At 50.5% G+C, this 17,500-nt stretch overlaps 2 protein-coding genes across 3 annotated transcripts in view; one reads left to right on the forward strand and one right to left on the reverse strand.

Moving 5' to 3' along the window:
- The first annotated feature begins 12,511 nt into the window (after nucleotides 1-12,511).
- On the forward strand, nucleotides 12,512-14,046 carry LOC308112050 (myosin light polypeptide 6-like). Its single transcript, XM_080467257.1, has one exon. The coding sequence runs from the start codon at nucleotides 12,907-12,909 to the stop codon at nucleotides 13,519-13,521; it is 615 nt and encodes a 204-aa protein (XP_080323383.1). The 5' UTR covers nucleotides 12,512-12,906; the 3' UTR covers nucleotides 13,522-14,046.
- A 498-nt stretch (nucleotides 14,047-14,544) lies between these two features.
- LOC308112024 (regulator of G-protein signaling 3-like) overlaps nucleotides 14,545-17,500 on the reverse strand; it is a 12,979-nt gene continuing 10,023 nt past the window's right edge. For both annotated transcript variants that reach the window (XM_080467207.1, XM_080467208.1), the window contains exons 12-17: nucleotides 17,448-17,500; nucleotides 16,991-17,037; nucleotides 16,818-16,916; nucleotides 16,212-16,273; nucleotides 15,967-16,133; nucleotides 14,545-14,986 (exon numbers count right to left, since the gene is read on the reverse strand). The exon at nucleotides 17,448-17,500 is cut by the window's right edge and continues 165 nt beyond it. In XM_080467207.1, the coding sequence (XP_080323333.1) occupies nucleotides 14,780-14,986; nucleotides 15,967-16,133; nucleotides 16,212-16,273; nucleotides 16,818-16,916; nucleotides 16,991-17,037; nucleotides 17,448-17,500 (635 nt within the window). In that variant the 3' untranslated portion in view covers nucleotides 14,545-14,779. The remainder of the gene's footprint in view (nucleotides 14,987-15,966; nucleotides 16,134-16,211; nucleotides 16,274-16,817; nucleotides 16,917-16,990; nucleotides 17,038-17,447) is intronic.

Genomic DNA, 17,500 nt, shown 5'->3' on the forward strand with positions numbered 1-17,500 from the left:
TCTCTCTCTCTCTCTGTCTCTCTCTCTCTCTCTGTCTCTGTCTCTCTCTCTCCCCCACTCTCTCTCTCTCTCTCTCTCTCTCTCTCTCTCTCTCTCTCTCTCTGTTTTTCCACACACACCCATGTTAGGGTCACCATGTTGACACATTCCATCGTCCAATCAGAAGCCTCGGGAGCTCGTTAACCTAATTAGCCCAAAGCATGCTGACGTCACCATGGCAACCGCTGCAGCCACCTGATGCTGCTGTCAATCATCCTCATTCATCAGATCCATCATCCTCCGCCCGATCGATAGATAGATAGATAGATAGAGAGATAGAGAGATAGAGAGATAGATAGATAGATAGATAGATAGATAGATAGAGAGATAGATAGATAAGATAGATAGATAGATAGATAGATAGATAGATAGAGAGATAGATAGATAGAGAGATAGAGAGATAGATAGATAGAGAGATAGACTGAAGAGGAGGAAGATGAGCAGCCGAGAGGTGAAAGAGTACCTGAGTCATCATCACATCAGTCCACTGCTCGAGGTAGAAGTCTTTCTTTACTGATTTTTAATGGTTCAATGGTTTTACTTAGTGCTCACAGATGGTAGTTGTCAGTCCATGCGGTGGTTGTCAGTCCCTGCGGTGGTTATCAGTCCCTGCAGTGGTTATCAGTCCATGCGGTGGTTGTCGGTCCATGCGGTGGTTGTCAGCCCATGCGGTGGTTGTCAGACTATGCGGTGGTTGTCGGTCCATGCGGTGGTTGTCAGCAAATGCGGTGGTTGTCGGTCCATGCGGTGGTTGTCGGTCCATGCGGTGGTTGTCAGCAAATGCGGTGGTTGTCGGTCCATGCGGTGGTTGTCAGCCTATGTGGTGGTTGTCGGTCCCTGCAGTGGTTATCAGTCCCTGCGGTGGTTGTCGGTCCCTGCGGTGGTTGTCAGTCCCTGCGGTGGTTATCAGTCCCTGCGGTGGTTATCAGTCCCATGCGGTGGTTGTCGGTCCCTGAAGTGGTTATCAGTCCCTGCGGTGGTTGTTGGTCCCTGCAGTGGTTATCAGCCTATGCGGTGGTTGTTGGTCCCTGCAGTGGTTATCAGTCCCTGCGGTGGTTGTTGGTCCCTGCAGTGGTTATCAGTCCCATGCGGTGGTTGTCGGTCCCTGCAGTGGTTATCAGTCCCTGCGGTGGTTGTTGGTCCCTGCAGTGGTTATCAGCCTATGTGGTGGTTGTCGGTCCCTGCGGTGGTTATCAGCCTATGTGGTGGTTGTCGGTCCCTGCAGTGGTTATCAGCCTATGTGGTGGTTGTCGGTCCCTGCAGTGGTTATCAGCCTATGCAGTGGTTGTTGGTCCCTGCAGTGGTTATCAGCCTATGCGGTGGTTGTTGGTCCCTGCAGTGGTTATCAGCCCATGCGGTGGTTATCAGCCTATGCAGTGGTTGTTGGTCCCTGCAGTGGTTGTCAGCCCATGCGGTGGTTATCAGCCTATGCGGTGGTTGTCAGCCTATGCGGTGGTTGTCGGCCCATGCGGTGGTTGTCGGCCCGAGTCTCGTCGTCCTGGAGGAACCTGAGGAACTGCTGGGTGTTTCTGGTCTTCGGGCTGCAGCCAGTCCAGTACCGCCCAGACTTCTGTGGGATCTGTCCTGGTCTCCCTGAGTCTGTCCAGGTATTCCAAGTGTCCCAGGGGGACTGGAATACCTGGGAGGTAAGGTGGCTCCCAGCAGCAGGTCATACCGGGGTAAGGCGAGAGCCCGGTCTTTGCTGAACAAGGAGCCAGGTCGTGATGGGAGGCAGGAACGCGGGAAAGACCAATGGACTCCAGCGGGACTGGTTCCGAGACGGAGGTACTAGTCTCCTTCTAATCCAGTCCATCTGTGAACCAGGGACAGCCCAAGACCACAGGGGGTCAGGACTGATGAGGTGGACGGTCAGCATTCCTCAGTGGCTCCGGCCAAGAACCAGGGTTCCTGCTTTGGTCTGGTCCAGAACCTGGAGTGGTGGTCGTCCTCTTGGTGTCCTGCTGTCTGTCTCTCATACTAAGAAGGACAGAGACAGAGTATTCAGGACAGACATGTTGTCCTGCAGCTGCTCAGTGTAAAGTAAAGGAACCTTGTGCAGCGTGTGGATCCACCTGATTAAAGTAGTGTCACATTAAAAAAACTACAAAGTACATGTTGTAAGTCCTCGTGTACTCCCCCCAAAAAGTACTAATACTAATAATGGCTTGGATTTATGTCTCAAAGTGTCCAGAGTCCAAGATTCATTCACACCAGTCCCACCAGCGATGCTAAGCTACGTAGCCGCCACACCACCACTCCTCCTCCTCCACATCATTGCACCATTCATACGAGGCAATGTGGGTAAAGTGCCTTGCCCAAGGACACAACGACTCTTTGATAGAGTGGGATTCCAACTGCCAACCCTCCGTTATTGGACGACGACTCTGCCATTGAGCCAAAGGAAAGAATAAGAGAGAGGAAGAGAGGACGAGACCTGCTGGGTCTGACTGACTGCCACAGGGCTGGTCCCTGGTCCATGGTCCCTGGTTCCTGGTCCCTGGTCCTTGGTTCCTGGTTCCTGGTCCCCGGTCCTTGGTTCCTGGTCCTTGGTCCCTGGTCCTTGGTTCCTGGTCCCCGGTCCTTGGTTCCTGGTCCATGGTTCCTGGTCCTTGGTTCCTGGTCCCTGGTCCTTGGTTCCTGGTCCCCGGTCCTTGGTTCCTGGTCCTTGGTTCCTGGTCCATGGTTCCTGGTCCATGGTTCCTGGTCCTTGGTTCCTGGTCCCCGGTCCCTGGTCCCTGGTCCCTGGTCCTGTCAGCAGACCTTCCAGAGAATCTCGGTCTGAGCAGTACGACCGACACTAACCGAGTCGGGCAGTGGACTTTAGTTCCCTACAGCCCCTACATGTGAAACAATCTATAGATCAGTTGTATTTATTGACCACCAGAGAGTAGTGAAGAAGTATTTACTGATATAATAATTGAACAAATAGAGATTTGCTAAAAACAAGAGACAAATTCTACGTGGAGATTTTAATATTAATTTCAGAAATCTAAATGTAAAGAGAACCAGTGACTTCTTCCCTTTAATAACAGAACCAAGTACATCTCAGAGGGCCACAGTAATAGATTACACTTTTACCAACATGAATGACGATCATATTATCAGTGGTATTTTGACAACAGATATTAGCGACCATTTACCCATATTCACAGTATTTAAACACAAAACAAACCAGTCCTGCAAAGATGACAAGAAGAAACGGGTCCAACGAAGTCCTGGAGGCCCGGAGCTCCGACCCTCAGCACCAGGACCGGGATTCTGTCTGTACCTGGTCTGGATGTGGTACACAACCCTTCAGAGAGACAGCAGCTCAACTCTACCACAAAAACTGCAAAATCATATATTTAAAAAACAAAAGGGAAGACAAGCCATGGAAAACAGAAGGATTAAAAAATACTTGTAAAAAGAAAAACTTTCTGTACAAATGTTTTATAAAAACTCAATCGAAAGACAGAAAATCGGTTTAAAATATGAAAATAAATTAATCTGGATCATCAGAAACCCAAAGAAAGAATATTACAGTGAAAAACTACATGAGAAGAAGAGTAATACACAAGGCACTCGGAAAATATTAAATAGTATAATGAAGAACAACAAAATCAAACATGAGTACCCAAATTACTTCATCAAGGACAATCTTCAAATAGAAAAACATGTATCAAATGAGTTTAGTGAATACTTTACTAATGTAGGAGCCAACAGGTAGTACTGGAAATACAATACTAGAGAGTGTACACAGTATTTTACTCTCTAATGTGGAACAAGATGAAATAAAACAAATAGTTAATAAATGTGAAAACAAGAGATGAACCGACTGTGATGGTTTAAATATGATTAAAAACATTATTGAACCTTTTACATAAATTTGTAATTTGTCACTTAAACAGGAACATTTCCTGAAAAAATGAAATTATACCTCTTTTCAAAAACTTGTCAAACTACAGCCCAGTGTCTTTACTGCCACAGTTCTCAAAACTCTTAGAGAAAGTATTCGCAAAGAGACGGGATAGTTTTTTACAAAAAGAAAATATTTTAATTCAAAAACACTCAACGGCAATAATGGAAGTGACTGAGAAGATATCAGGTACACTGAGAACAATAAATACCTTGTAAGTATATTAATAAGCTTCTGATGTCATTAACCACTCTGGATTACTCTGGAAACTTCAAAACTATGGAATCAGAGGCATCGCTCATAAATGGATATCCAGTTCTTTAGAAACAGTCGGTCCAAATACATTGTACACAATCAGAACCTGGTGACATTAGCTGGGGGGTACCACAAGGCTCAATACTTGGACCAGTTTAGTTTCTATTAGATATGAAGGATTTCCCAAAAGCATCAGCTGTTTTACAGAGCATCTCATTGGCTGACGACACAACGTTATTTTATTCTGGAAATCATATAGAAGAGTTAACAAGAGTAATAAACAATGAACTCTCAAACATAAAAACTGGTTGGACCAAAATAAATGAGCTCTAAATGTTTAAAAAACCAGTTATATGATATTCAACGATAAAAAGAAAACTCTTAAATCGTGTATCAATAAAAATAGATGGTCTGGAAATACAAAGAGTGAAGGAAGCAACATCTCTGGGAGTTTTCATCTCGAGGATCGAAACTGGAAATCTCATAAAGTACACAAAAGGAAAATTAGCTCGAACAATTGGTGTGTTCCAGAAAGTAAAATACATTCTAAACCACGCAGCATTACTCACCCTGTATAGTACAATGAGTATACCATACTTAACATATTGTGTAGAAACATTTAAAACATATACACAGCCAATTTACACATTACAAAAAAGAGTACTGAGAATAGTAAACAATAAAAGAGATCGAGATTCATCAAATCCTCTTTTTCTCAAGTACAAGGTGGTAAAATGTTCTGATATTGTGGATTATAATACTCATCAGAGTTTGTATAATGCAAATAGTAAAATATTACCAGGAAACATCCAAGAGAAGTTTGAAAAAAGAGAAAGTGGGTATAATGTGAAAGGAACAGACATCTTTAAAGAACCCAGATCCAGAACCAAACTCATGGAACGGAGTACCACTTGATAGGAGAACCCAGAGGAAAGTGGATATTTTGTGTTTTGAAATGTAGTGTAATGTGTGTAATGTACATAATATATGTATAAGTAATGTAAATGTGGAAACTGATGACAAAAATTGTATATTTATATAAACTGTAGAGACTTAAAAGAAGTAGAAATATTCTATGTTTATGTAAGTTCAGATTACAAATTGAATCATTTGTAAAACTGTATAAAGGCTAGGAAACATAAGTTTTACTTCAACCTACTCCTTTTCGAATTGTATGGACAGTATATTACTTTTTATTTTATTTTATTTTATTTTTTTTGCATTGTACAAATTCGAAATAAATACTACTACTACTACTACTACTACTACTACTACTACTACTACACATTTGGTGAAATCTGATCATGTACATGGTGAACCTGGTTCTGAAGCCACGGTTCCACTGCAGTACGAGTCCGAGCAGGGCTGAGTGTGAGACTACAGTACTGCAAAGACCCAGGACCACCTGTGCTGGTCCCACCTCAGGAAGTACCGTCCAAATGTAGGCGGGGTTCTGAACGGCTCGGGGCGCAGAACATGGAGGCGGCGGGCGGCGGGCGGCGGGCGGCGGGCGGCGGGCGGCTTTACCTGGCGGGAACTCCTCCGCCGTGACAGTGGAGGGACACACACACACACACACACACACACACACACACACACACACACACACACACACACACACACACACACACACACACACACAGAGAGTGCATGCAGTCGCTGCACGCTCATCTGACCCGCCCCCTTCTCCTCTCAGCCAATCAAACGGTGTGTTCAGGAACCACCAAAGAATCAGAACCAACAAACAGCATTAACCCTTCCCACTGGACCAGGAACCCCCGTTACCCTACTGTGGTAAAAATCTAAAATCAATCAATCAATGAAAGACTTCATTTGCCCCTGGGGGCAATTTAATGGAAGCTTAGAGCTGCTCGTACTAAATGTTCTGATAATACAATACAACCGACACCAAGGTTAAGTAAATCAGCAGTCAAAGGAGGTTCTGACCCATGTGGTGGTCCTGATCCATGCAGTGATTCTGACACATGCAGTGGTTCTGACCCATGTGGTGGTTCTGATCCATGTGGTGGTTCTGATCCATGTGGATGTTCTGATCCATGTGGTGGTTCTGATCCATGCAGTGGTCTTGATCCATGCAGTGATTCTGACCCATCTGGTGGTTCTGACCCATACGGTGATTCTGACCCATGTGGAGGTTCTGATCCATGTGGAGGTTCTGGCCCATGCAGTGATTCTGACCCATGTGATGGTTCTGATCCATGTGGATGTTCTGATCCATGTGGTGGTTCTGACCCATGTGGTGATTCTGACCCATGTGGTGATTCTGACCCAGGTCTTTGTGTCCTGCTGTCTCAGAGCCTGCTGACAGGACTCCTGTTCCACCGGCCCGAGGACCCGGTGGGCTTCCTGAAGAGCTGCCTGATCACAACTGGACTGATGGGGGGTCCTGGAGGCGTCAGCTGGGACACCTTCATCCACCCGCACACCAAACTATCCGTAACACCTGGAGCCCTGTCACCCTGCATCGTACCATCAACTGCCCCCCCAGACCTGCCAACACCACTGTTACCCCCCCCAACACCTGTGTTACCCCCCTCAACACCCCTGCTACCCCCTGCAACACCCCTGCTACCCCCCTCAACACCACTGCTACCCCCCTCAACACCACTGCTACCCCCCGCAACACCCCTGCTACCCCCCTCAGCACCCGTGTTGCCCTCCTCAACCCCACTGCTACCCCCCGCAACACCACTGCTACCCCCCTCAGCACCCGTGTTGCCCTCCTCAACACCCCTGCTACCCCCCTCAGCACCCGTGTTGCCCTCCTCAACCCCACTGCTACCCTCCGCAACACCACTGCTACCCCCCGCAACACCACTGCTACCCTCCTCAGCACCCGTGTTACCCCCCCCAACACCTGTGTTACCCCCCTCAACACCTGTGTTTGCCCCTTCAACACCCCTGCTACCCCCCTCAACACCTCCAACACCTGATATACAACCACTAACCACAAAACCCCAAATGCCCACAAAGGCACTCAACATACCCCCCACCCCCCCCCTGATCTCCCCCCTAGCAGCCCTACTACCACTACCATCAACACACGGGATACCCCCCAGGACACCCCCAACACCCCCAGACACAACAACAACCCCTCCGATAAGCTCCGTACCCCCTCCTGTGACCCCGTCACAACCTCCACCCACACATTCTGGACCCCTGCTGCCCCCTACTGGACTGCAGTCACCTGACGTAGCCTCAGATCCCCCCTCATCACCACCTACAGCCCCCCAGACTGCCCCCGAACACAGACCCCCCCCAGAAGAAGGAGGAGCTGGAGCGCCCCCTGGTGGCGGCGCGGAGCCTGCCGGAGACGTTCAGAGGAAAGACGGTGAGAACTCTCAGCTGTGATGAAACATGTAATCAGATTACAGTCAGAGAGACAGGAGGTGTTCGGGTACATACCGTGACGACTGTCACAAAACAGTGAGAGGCCTGTTTCCATGGAAACCACTTCAGGTGAAAACTCTGGTCCTGGTCCTGGTCCAGGTCCTTAGTTAAAAACCATCCAGGCTTTAATGTCCTCAAGGCAGGACAGACGAGGAGACAGTGAGGAGACAGTGAGGAGACAGTGAGGAGACACTGAGGAGACAGTGAGGAGACACTGAGGAGACACTGAGGAGACAGTGAGGAGACAGTGAGGAGACAGTGAGGAGACAGCTTTCTTATTAAGCGGGACATAAATCTGGCTGTCGTCCACAGAGCAGAGACAATAGATGCTGTGTCTCCTAAGGACAGAACCCAGTGGACGAAGGTACAGGGGGAAAAGCAGGGGCCCTGAAATAGAACCCTGTGGAACCCCATGTGAGAGGATTCAGAACCAGCAAGGCACACATGGTTCTGTATGCCAGATGGGACCTAAACCAGGCCAGCGTGGTACCACGGACATCCACCAGGTGCTGCAGCTGGACATGTCATGTCATGCAGCAGTCAGGTCCAGCAGAACCAGAACCACATGATCACCACCATCGTTAAAACCCTGAGCGATGCTGACTGTGCTGTGTGGGGGTTTAGAACCAGAGTGAGAAACGTCTAGAACGTTGAGCTCCTCTGGGCCTTAAGCTGTGCGAGGACAACCTTCTCTAGAACAAGACAGCAGGAGAACCAGGCCTGGTTCCTTAAGAGGTGGAACCACTGCATGTTTACAAAGTACAGGGAGTCGGTTCTGTTTCCTCCAAGGCCACGCCCCCTCATCGGTGAGGCTTGCTATGTGGAACCACACCCTCTGAAAGTGTCACTGTCATAGTAACTAGTCGTTCTGCACATGCTCAGTAGCTCAGCAGTCAGAACCATGTATGATTCAGTGTTTCTGCTGTTGCCATGGAAACAGACCAGAACGTTGAAACGTGAAACTTTTCTGAAACAAAAATGGAAAAATGGAACAATCTTTACCTCTGTTCTGATTCCTCCTCTTCCTCCTCCTCTTCCTCCTCCTCTTCCTCCTCCTCCTCTTCCTCCTCCTACTCCTCCTCCTCTTCCTCCTCCTCCTCCTACTCCTCCTACTCCTCCTCTTCCTCCTCTTCCTCCTCCTCTTCCTCCTCCTACTCCTCCTCCTCTTCCTCCTCCTCCTCTTCCTCCTCCTACTCCTCCTCTTCCTCTTCCTCCTCCTCCTCCTCCTCTTCCTCCTCCTCTTCCTCCTCCAGTCCACTCTCAGCTCTCTATAGATTCAGACTCTGACATGACAGAAAGTTTGGGTCTCCAACAGGAAGTTGGCGTTCTGTTTCCTCCAAGGCCCCGCCCCCTCATCGTCTTCATCATCGGTGAGGTGAAACACCAGAATCCAGGCTTGTCCAAGTCCAGGACCAGGTCTAAGTCCAGGATTTTGTCCAGTTCAGAAATTAGAGTCCTTTCCACGATTTTGATTCCAGTCCATTTTACAGGTTGTAGTGAAACCGGGCCTTGATTCCAGAACCAGTCCAGAACCAATGCTGAGAACCAGTCCGGAACCAGTCCAGAGAATCAGTCCAGAACCAGTCTAGAGACAGCTCAGAACCAGTCCAGAACCAGTGTGGACAACCAGTGCAGAAACCAGTCCAGAACCAGTCCAGAGAATCAGTCCAGAAAACCAGTCCAGAACCAATGCTGAGAACTAGTCCGGAACCAGTCTAGAGACAGCCAAGAAGCAGTCCAGAACCAGTGTGGACAACCAGTGCAGAAGTAGAACTAGAGGTTCTGTCCTGTCGAGGGTCCAGCTCCTCAGACGTTGTTCCACTTGTCGTCCACCAGGGGGACCAGGAAGTGGGAAGGGGAGTCAAGCGGCGAAGCTCGGCCACGCCTTCGGCCTCCGGAGCCTCTCATTGGACGACCTGTTGAGGAAGCAGCTGCTCAGCAGAACCTCGCCCAGCAGGAAGTGGGACCTGGTCTCCCACATGATGGGTCTCGGAGAACTGGAAGCACAGGTCAGTCTGGACCTGGTCCTGGTCCAGGTCCTGGTCCCCAAACAACCTGTCACAAGACCGACGCAGAGTGAGACCAGGTCCTGGCTCAGGCTTGGATCCACATTTAGACCTTTATTGCGTCTTGGGGTCCGTTTCCATGACAACGGTGCTGAGAGTCACTGAACTTTCTGAAGAACTGTGGAAATGAGTGAAAACAAGACTTTCTGGAACCTTGGAATTTTATTTTGACAGTCCAACATGGTAGTCTGTACACTGTGTGTGTGTGTGTGTGTGTGTGTGTGTGTGTGTGTGTGTGCTGTCAGTACTGAAACAACAGCTCCCACTAGTGACCAACAGGAAAACGACATTGTTTTCACTGTTTCTGTCGTTGTCGTGGAAACATTGTCCTGGAGGTGGAACAGGGGTCTGTGTCTGCAGGAGGACTCTGTGTCGGAGCTGAGGGGGCAGCTGGTCTCTCAGCGGGAGGTCAGGGGCTTCGTGGTGGACGGGTTCCCTCGAGATGTCCATCAGGCTCTGAGCTTCCAGGACCAGGTACAGTAGGACCAGGTAGAACCAGGACCAGGTAGAACCAGGATCAGGTACAGTAGGACCAGGTAGAACCAGGAACAGGTACAGCAGGACCAGGTAGAACCAGGACCAGATAGAACCAGGAACAAGTACAGTCGGACCAGATAGAACCAGGAACAGGTACAGCAGGACCAGGTCCAAGCAGTCCACCCTGACCCGGGTCTGTCTCCTCAGGTAGGCTCACCTGACCTGGTGCTGCTGCTGCTCTGCTCCAATGAGACGCTGCGCTGCCGCCTGCAGCGGCGATCCGCCATCCTCGGTCTCCTAGGAGACGGTGGCCACGCCCTCCAGAGACGCCTGGACTCCTTCAACAGAGACATCATGTCCATCAGCAGGTACTACAGGCACCTGCACCTTCTGGCACAGGTACGGCTGCTTCACCTCTACACCTGCCTCACCTGTTCACCTCTACACCTGCCTCACCTGTTCACCTCTACACCTGCCTCACCTGTTCACCTGCCTCACCTCTACACCTGCCTCACCTGTTCACGTCTACACCTGTTCACCTGCTTCACCTGCTACAACTTATACACCTGCCTCACCTGTTCACCTCTACACCTGCCTCACCTGTTCACCTGCCTCACCTCTACACCTGCCTCACCTGTTCACCTGCCTCACCTGCTACAACGTATACACCTGCCTCACCTGTTCACCTGCCTCACCTGTTCACCTGCTACAACTTATAAACCTGTTCACCTGCCTCACCTGTTCACCTGCCTCACCTGTTCACCTGCCTCACCTCTACACCTGCCTCACCTGTTCACCATGTCTCTCCGTCTCTGTCCCCCTCCTGAAGGTGGACGCTGACCGAGACGAGGACGTCGTGTTTGCTGATTTGAGTTTGTTGATCAAAGAGAAACTTTCCATGAACAGCCGTTAACCAATGAGCAACCACTGAAGACTAGTCCTAGTAATAGTTAGTGTTGGTTAGTTAGTGTTGGTTGGTTAGTTAGTTGGTTATTTGTTAATGTTGGTTAGTTGGATGGTTGGTTGGTTGTTAGTTGGTTGGTGTTGGTTGGTTAATGTTAGTTAGTGTTGGTTAGTTGGTTGGTGTTGGTTGGTTGGTTAATGTTAGTTAGTGTTGGTTCGTTAATGTTGGTTAGTGTTGGATGGTTAGTGTTAGTTAATGTTGGTTAGAGTTGGATGGTTAGTGTTGGTTGGTTGGTTAATGTTGGTTAATGTTGGTTGGTGTTGGTTGGTTGGTTAATGTTAGTTAGTGTTGGTTCGTTAATGTTGGTTAGTGTTGGATGGTTAGTGTTGGATGGTTGGTTGGTTGGTTAATGCTGATTAATGTTGGTTAGTGTTGGATGGTTAGTGTTGGTTGGTTGGTTAATGTTGGTTAATGTTGGTTAATGTTGGTTGGTTAGTGTTGGATGGTTAGTGTTAATGTTGGATGGCTAGTGTTGGATGGTTGGTTGGTTGGTTAATGTTGGTTAGTGTTGGTTGGTTAGTTGGTTGGTTATTTGTTAATGTTGGTTAGTTGGATGGTTGGTTGGTTGTTAGTGTTGGTTAGTTGGTTGGTGTTGGTTGGTTGGTTGGTTAATGTTAGTTAGTGTTGGTTAGTTGGTTGGTGTTGGTTAATGTTAGTTAGTGTTGGTTCGTTAATGTTGGTTAGTGTTGGATGGTTAGTGTTAGTTAATGTTGGTTAGAGTTGGATGGTTAGTGTTGGTTGGTTGGTTAATGTTGGTTAATGTTGGTTGGTGTTGGTTGGTTGGTTAATGTTAGTTAGTGTTGGTTCGTTAATGTTGGTTAGTGTTGGATGGTTAGTGTTGGATGGTTGGTTGGTTGGTTAATGTTGATTAATGTTGGTTAGTGTTGGATGGTTAGTGTTGGTTGGTTGGTTAATGTTGGTTAATGTTGGTTAATGTTGGTTGGTTAGTGTTGGATGGTTAGTGTTAATGTTGGATGGCTAGTGTTGGATGGTTGGTTGGTTGGTTAATGTTGGTTAGTGTTGGTTGGTTAGTTGGTTAGTAGTGGAGTAGTTTGTCTCCTGAAGACACGTCCATCCTTCACAACTTAAGTGTCAACTTTGATTCTGAAAATGTCTTCATTAATCACACTGAGCTTTTATTTTGAAGTACCGTAAATTTTACCACCAAAATAAAAGTTGTTAGCGTTACATTAAAATGTTTTTTATCCAATTTTGTTTTTGTTTGAGAGCAGAGGACAGGGAAGGACATGCAAAGCATTCTGGGAAATCTGCCTCCTTATCACAGCTGGAATGTAGAAGAGATGAAAATAGACTGACCACACACACACACACACACACACACACACACACACACACACACACACACACACACACACACACACACACACACACACACACACACACACACACACACACACACACACACACACACTCTATTCTATCAATTGTCACTGACGGCGTCTAAACGATGAACGGACACGTCTGGAATGAAGTGGTGACCTCAGGGTGACCCAGAACCTCCAGGACGAGGAAGGTCACCAGCAAGGTGGAGGAAGAGAACCGAGGTGGAGGAAGAGAACCAAGGTGGAGGAAGAGAACCAAGGTAGAGAACCGAGGTGGAGGAAGAGAACCGAGGTGGAGGAAGAGAACCAAGGTGGAGGTAGAGAACCAAGTCTCTGCGTCAGAGACTCTTATCAGTGTTTCTATTCTGGTTTTCTTCCATATCTGGTCTATGTCTCTCGCCCTCTCTCTCCCCCGTTATAAAGAGCGAGCGCTCTGCCGCTCTCCGTTTTGTCGCCATGGCTCCGAAGAAGGTGGAACCAAAGAAGACCGAGGTGAAGAAAGCGGAGGTGAAGAAGGAGGAGGCTGCTGCCCCTGCTGCCCCTGCTGCCCCTGCTGCCCCGGCTGCTCCTGCTGCTCCTGCTCCTCCCGAGGTGGAGCTGAGCAGCGTGGTGGTGGAGTTCAGCCCCGAGCAGATCGAGGAGTTCAGAGACGCCTTCACGCTGTTCGATGAGACGCCGGCCGGCGAGATGAAGATCCGCCTGGCGCAGTGCGGCGACGTGATGCGGGCGCTGGGACACAACCCCACCAACGAGGAGGTGCTGAAGCTCCTGGGGAGGCCCAAGGCGGAGGAGATGCAGGTGAAGCTGCTGGACTTCCTCTCCTTCCTGCCCATGCTGCAGCAGGTGGCGCGCTCCAAGGAGCAGGGCACCCTGGAGGACTTCGTGGAGGGCCTGAGGGTCTTCGACAAGGAGGGCAACGGCACGGTGATGGGGGCGGAGCTCCGCCACGTGCTCGCCACGCTGGGCGAGAAGATGACGGAGGACGAGGTGGACCGGCTGATGGTGGGACAGGAGGACGCCAACGGACACGTCAACTACAGCGACTTCGTCAAACACATCCTGGCTGGATAGACGCCCTGCTGCTCCTCCTGCTGCTCCTCCTGCTGCTCCTCCTGCTGCTCCTCCTGCTCCTCCTCCTGCTGCTCCTTCTGCTCCTGCTCCTGCTGCTCCTCCTGCTGCTCCTCCTGCTCCTCCTGCTGCTCCTCCTGCTCCTCCTCCTGCTGCTCCTCCTGCTGCTCCTTCTGCTCCTGCTGCTCCTCCTGCTGCTCCTCCTGCTCCTCCTCCTGCTGCTCCTCCTGCTGCTCCTCCTGCTCCTGCTGCTCCTCCTGCTGCTGCTCCTCCTGCTGCTCCTCCTGCTGCTCCTCCTGCTGCTCCTTCTGCTCCTGCTGCTCCTCCTGCTGCTGCTGCTCCTGTTGCTGCTCCTCCTGCTGCTCCTCCTGCTGCTCCTTCTGCTCCTCCTGCTGCTGCTCCTCCTGCTGCTCCTCCTGCTGCACCTGTTGCTCCTCCTGCTGCTGTTCCTCCTGCCCCGCCTCCTCCTGTGACTCCTCCTACTTCTCAGGATGTCACCATGCTTTCCTCCAAAATAAAGCAGATTTCAGTGTTTCTGCAGTTTGTGACTGAGTTCATGAATCAAAGCTTGTTTGTCACACACACACACACACACACACACACACACACACACACCCACACCCACACCCACACACACACACCCCCACCCACACCCACACCCACACCCCCACCCACACACACACCCCCACCCACACCCACACCCCCACACACACACACACACACACACACACCCCCACCCACACACACACACCCACCCACACCCCCACACACACACACACACACCCACACACACACACACACACACACACACACACACACACACACACACACACACACACACCCACACCCACACCCCCACCCACACACCCCCACCCACACACACACACACACACACACCCACACACACACACACACACACACACACCCACACACACCCACACACACACACCCACACACACACACACACACACCCACACACACACACCCCCACCCACACACACACACACACACACCACAAAATAGTTTTGTGTCAGTTTCACTTTATTTTGTTACATAACAACACAAACTAAATTCTGTTACACGTAAACTGACCTGGATCTGAACCTGACCTCTGACCTCTGACCCTAAACCCGACTCTGGTCCTGGTTCTGATCCTGGTTTCAGTCTGAAGTTGTTAGAAGCTACAGCAGCCTACATTTCCCATGATGCCCCTGGGTAGACGGGGTGTAGAAGCCTTCTGATTGGTTGGTCCTGACCAGCATCAGCCCTCTTGATTGGCTGCTCCACCAGCTGTATGACTGCTGTGATTGGCCAGCTGGGCGTAGAGGCGGGACTTCAGGAATCGTGGGTAACTGTCGGTCTCCATCAAGCTGAAGACCTGCAGCTGCGCTGGCTGGAAGGAGGCGGGGCTAAGGCCATAATGCAGGCTCTGATTGGTCGACTCCCTGACGGAGGAATCCACATTGACCTGGACACACAAAGGACGACAGTCACATGACCACAGGACCAATGACAACGCAGACAGACGTCTCACACCAGTCACATGACCGGTCACATGACCACAGGACCAATGACCTCGTCAGGCTGGATGTAGAACATGTAGTGCAGCCTGTTCTCACTCTGATTGGTTCTGTATTCAGCCGGTTCCCTTTAGTTCCTCTTCTCCTTTGATTTACATTCCAACCTGAGATATTTGACATTAGATCAGAGGTTAGAACCTCAGGGGAACGTGAGAGGAACCACCTTTATACTACTTTGATCACATTTCTACTGTTTTAACCACGACAGACGTCACTAACCTTCACCACCGTCTGATTATTATTACGCCACCTAGAGGAAGTGTGGTCTGATTGTCACAACGTGATCTCCTTTCCTAACTCCTTTAGGAAGCCTCCTAACTCCTTTAGGAAGCCTCCTAACACCTTTCCTAACACCTTTCCTTAACTCCTTTAGGAAGCCTCCTAACTCCTTTCCTAACTCCTTTAGGAAGCCTCCTAACTCCTTTCCTAACTCCTTTAGGAAGCCTCCTAACTCCTTTAGGAAGCCCCCTAACTCCTTTCCTAACTCCTTTAGGAAGCCTCCTAACTCCTTTAGGAAGCCTCCTAACTCCTTTCCTAACTCCTTTAGGAAGCCTCCTAACTCCTTTAGGAAGCCCCCTAACTCCTTTCCTAACTCCTGTGACATCATCCACGGGATTAAGGAAAAGTGGATAGGAAAGGAGATAGGAGGCACAGGAAGTGGAGGTGCCGAAGAAAACCAGAAATTGATCCACAGAGCTGGGCAGCGCTCCTGGTATGTCAAGGTACAACCACTTTTAGGTGCCTGTCTCACTGCACTGGTCCAGGACCAGTGACCCCTCAGCACCTGTCTCACTGCACCGGTCCAGGACCAGTGACCCCTCAGTACCTGTCTCACTGCACCGGTCCATGACCAGTGACCCCTCAGTACCTGTCTCGCTGCGTTGGTAGAAATAAACTCATCGAAGATTTTCTCGCCGAGAGCAGCCATCTTGTTTAGGGGGCGTGTCCTCTTGAATCTCTCCACAGCCAACCAGAAGTCTAGATTCTCCTCGCTGAACTCCGACCTCAGGAAGTGACGGAACACCGCGACACCATCTGACCAACGACAGAGACAAACTCATCAAGCTCCGCCCCTCGCGGTGAACCAGCCAATCAGAAGGAGGTTGCACATACAGGGGTTGACCAGCAGAGCGTCCAGACCCTCGGCCCACTTCAGCACCTCGTCTGGAGACGGTCTGGAAAACAAGCGCACCTCAGAGACAGAGGACCAACCCACCTAGACCCCACCCAGACTCCTCCCACCCAGACTCCTCCCACTCAGACTCCTCCCACCTAGACCCCACCCAGACTCCTCCCACCCAGACTCCTCCCACCCAGACTCCTCCCACTCAGACTCCTCCCACCTAGACCCCACCCAGACTCCTCCCACCCGACTCCTCCCACTCAGACTCCACCCGACTCCTCCCACTCAGACTCCACCCGACTCCTCCCACCTCCTACTCACACTCCACCCGACTCCTCCCACCCAGACTACTCACACTCACACTCCACCCACTCAGACTCCACCCGACTCCTCCCACTCAGACTCCACCCGACTCCACCCACTCAGACTCCACCCGACTCCTCCCACTCAGACTCCACCCGACTCCTCCCACCCAGACTCCTCCCACTCAGAATCCACCTGACTCCACCCACCCATCTGGACCAGACCCCACCAGACCCATCAGGCATCACTGGACCCTCTGTGGGTTCTGGATCCGGTTCAGGTTCCGGTCTCACCTGTGGTTCTTCAGGGCCTTCTCCAGGCTGTTACCGTGGAAACCGGCTCCGGTTTTCCGTCTCCGCAGAAACGCCAGTCGGGTGCAAACATCGGCGGCTCTGAAGACAAGATGAAGACCAGTCAGAACAAAGACCGGGACCAATGGGGGGAGGCTCTGAGCCGGTTTACGTACAAAGCCCTGGTCTTCTTCCTCAGCTGGCGGTTTCCAGACTCTGGACCCTGAAGATCCAGAAAACCACCATCAGACCGGTTCCAACAGGTTCACTCAGAAGCCACAACTGAACGGCTTGTACTGGTCTGTGGTGGTCTATGGTGGTCTGTGGTGGTCTGTAGCGGTCTATGGTGGTCTGAAGTGGTCTAGGGTGGTCTGTAGTGGTCTATGGTGGTCTGTGGTAGTCTGTGGCGGTCTATGGTGGTCTGTAGCGGTCTATGGTGGTCTGTGGTAGTCTGTAGTGGTCTATGGTGGTCTGTAGTGGTCTGTGGCGGTCTGTGGTAGTCTGTAGTGGTCTGTAGCGGTCTATGGTGGTCTGTAGCGGTCTATGGTGGTCTGTGGTAGTCTGTAGTGGTCTATGGTGGTCTGTAGTGGTCTGTGGCGGTCTGTGGTGGTCTGTAGCGGTTATGGTCTGTACCTTGGTGCCGTTGAGCAGCAGCAGCATGTGGTTTAGGGTCCCGCCCTCTCTTG

Source organism: Lipophrys pholis (genome assembly GCF_963383615.2).
Source record: "Lipophrys pholis genome assembly, chromosome: 7".
Lineage (NCBI taxonomy): Eukaryota > Metazoa > Chordata > Actinopteri > Blenniiformes > Blenniidae > Lipophrys > Lipophrys pholis.

Excerpts from the sequence above, each read along its gene's own strand:
- LOC308112050 (XM_080467257.1), top strand. The coding sequence starts at position 12,907 with ATGGCTCCGAAGAAGGTGGAACCAAAGAAGACCGAGGTGAAGAAAGCG.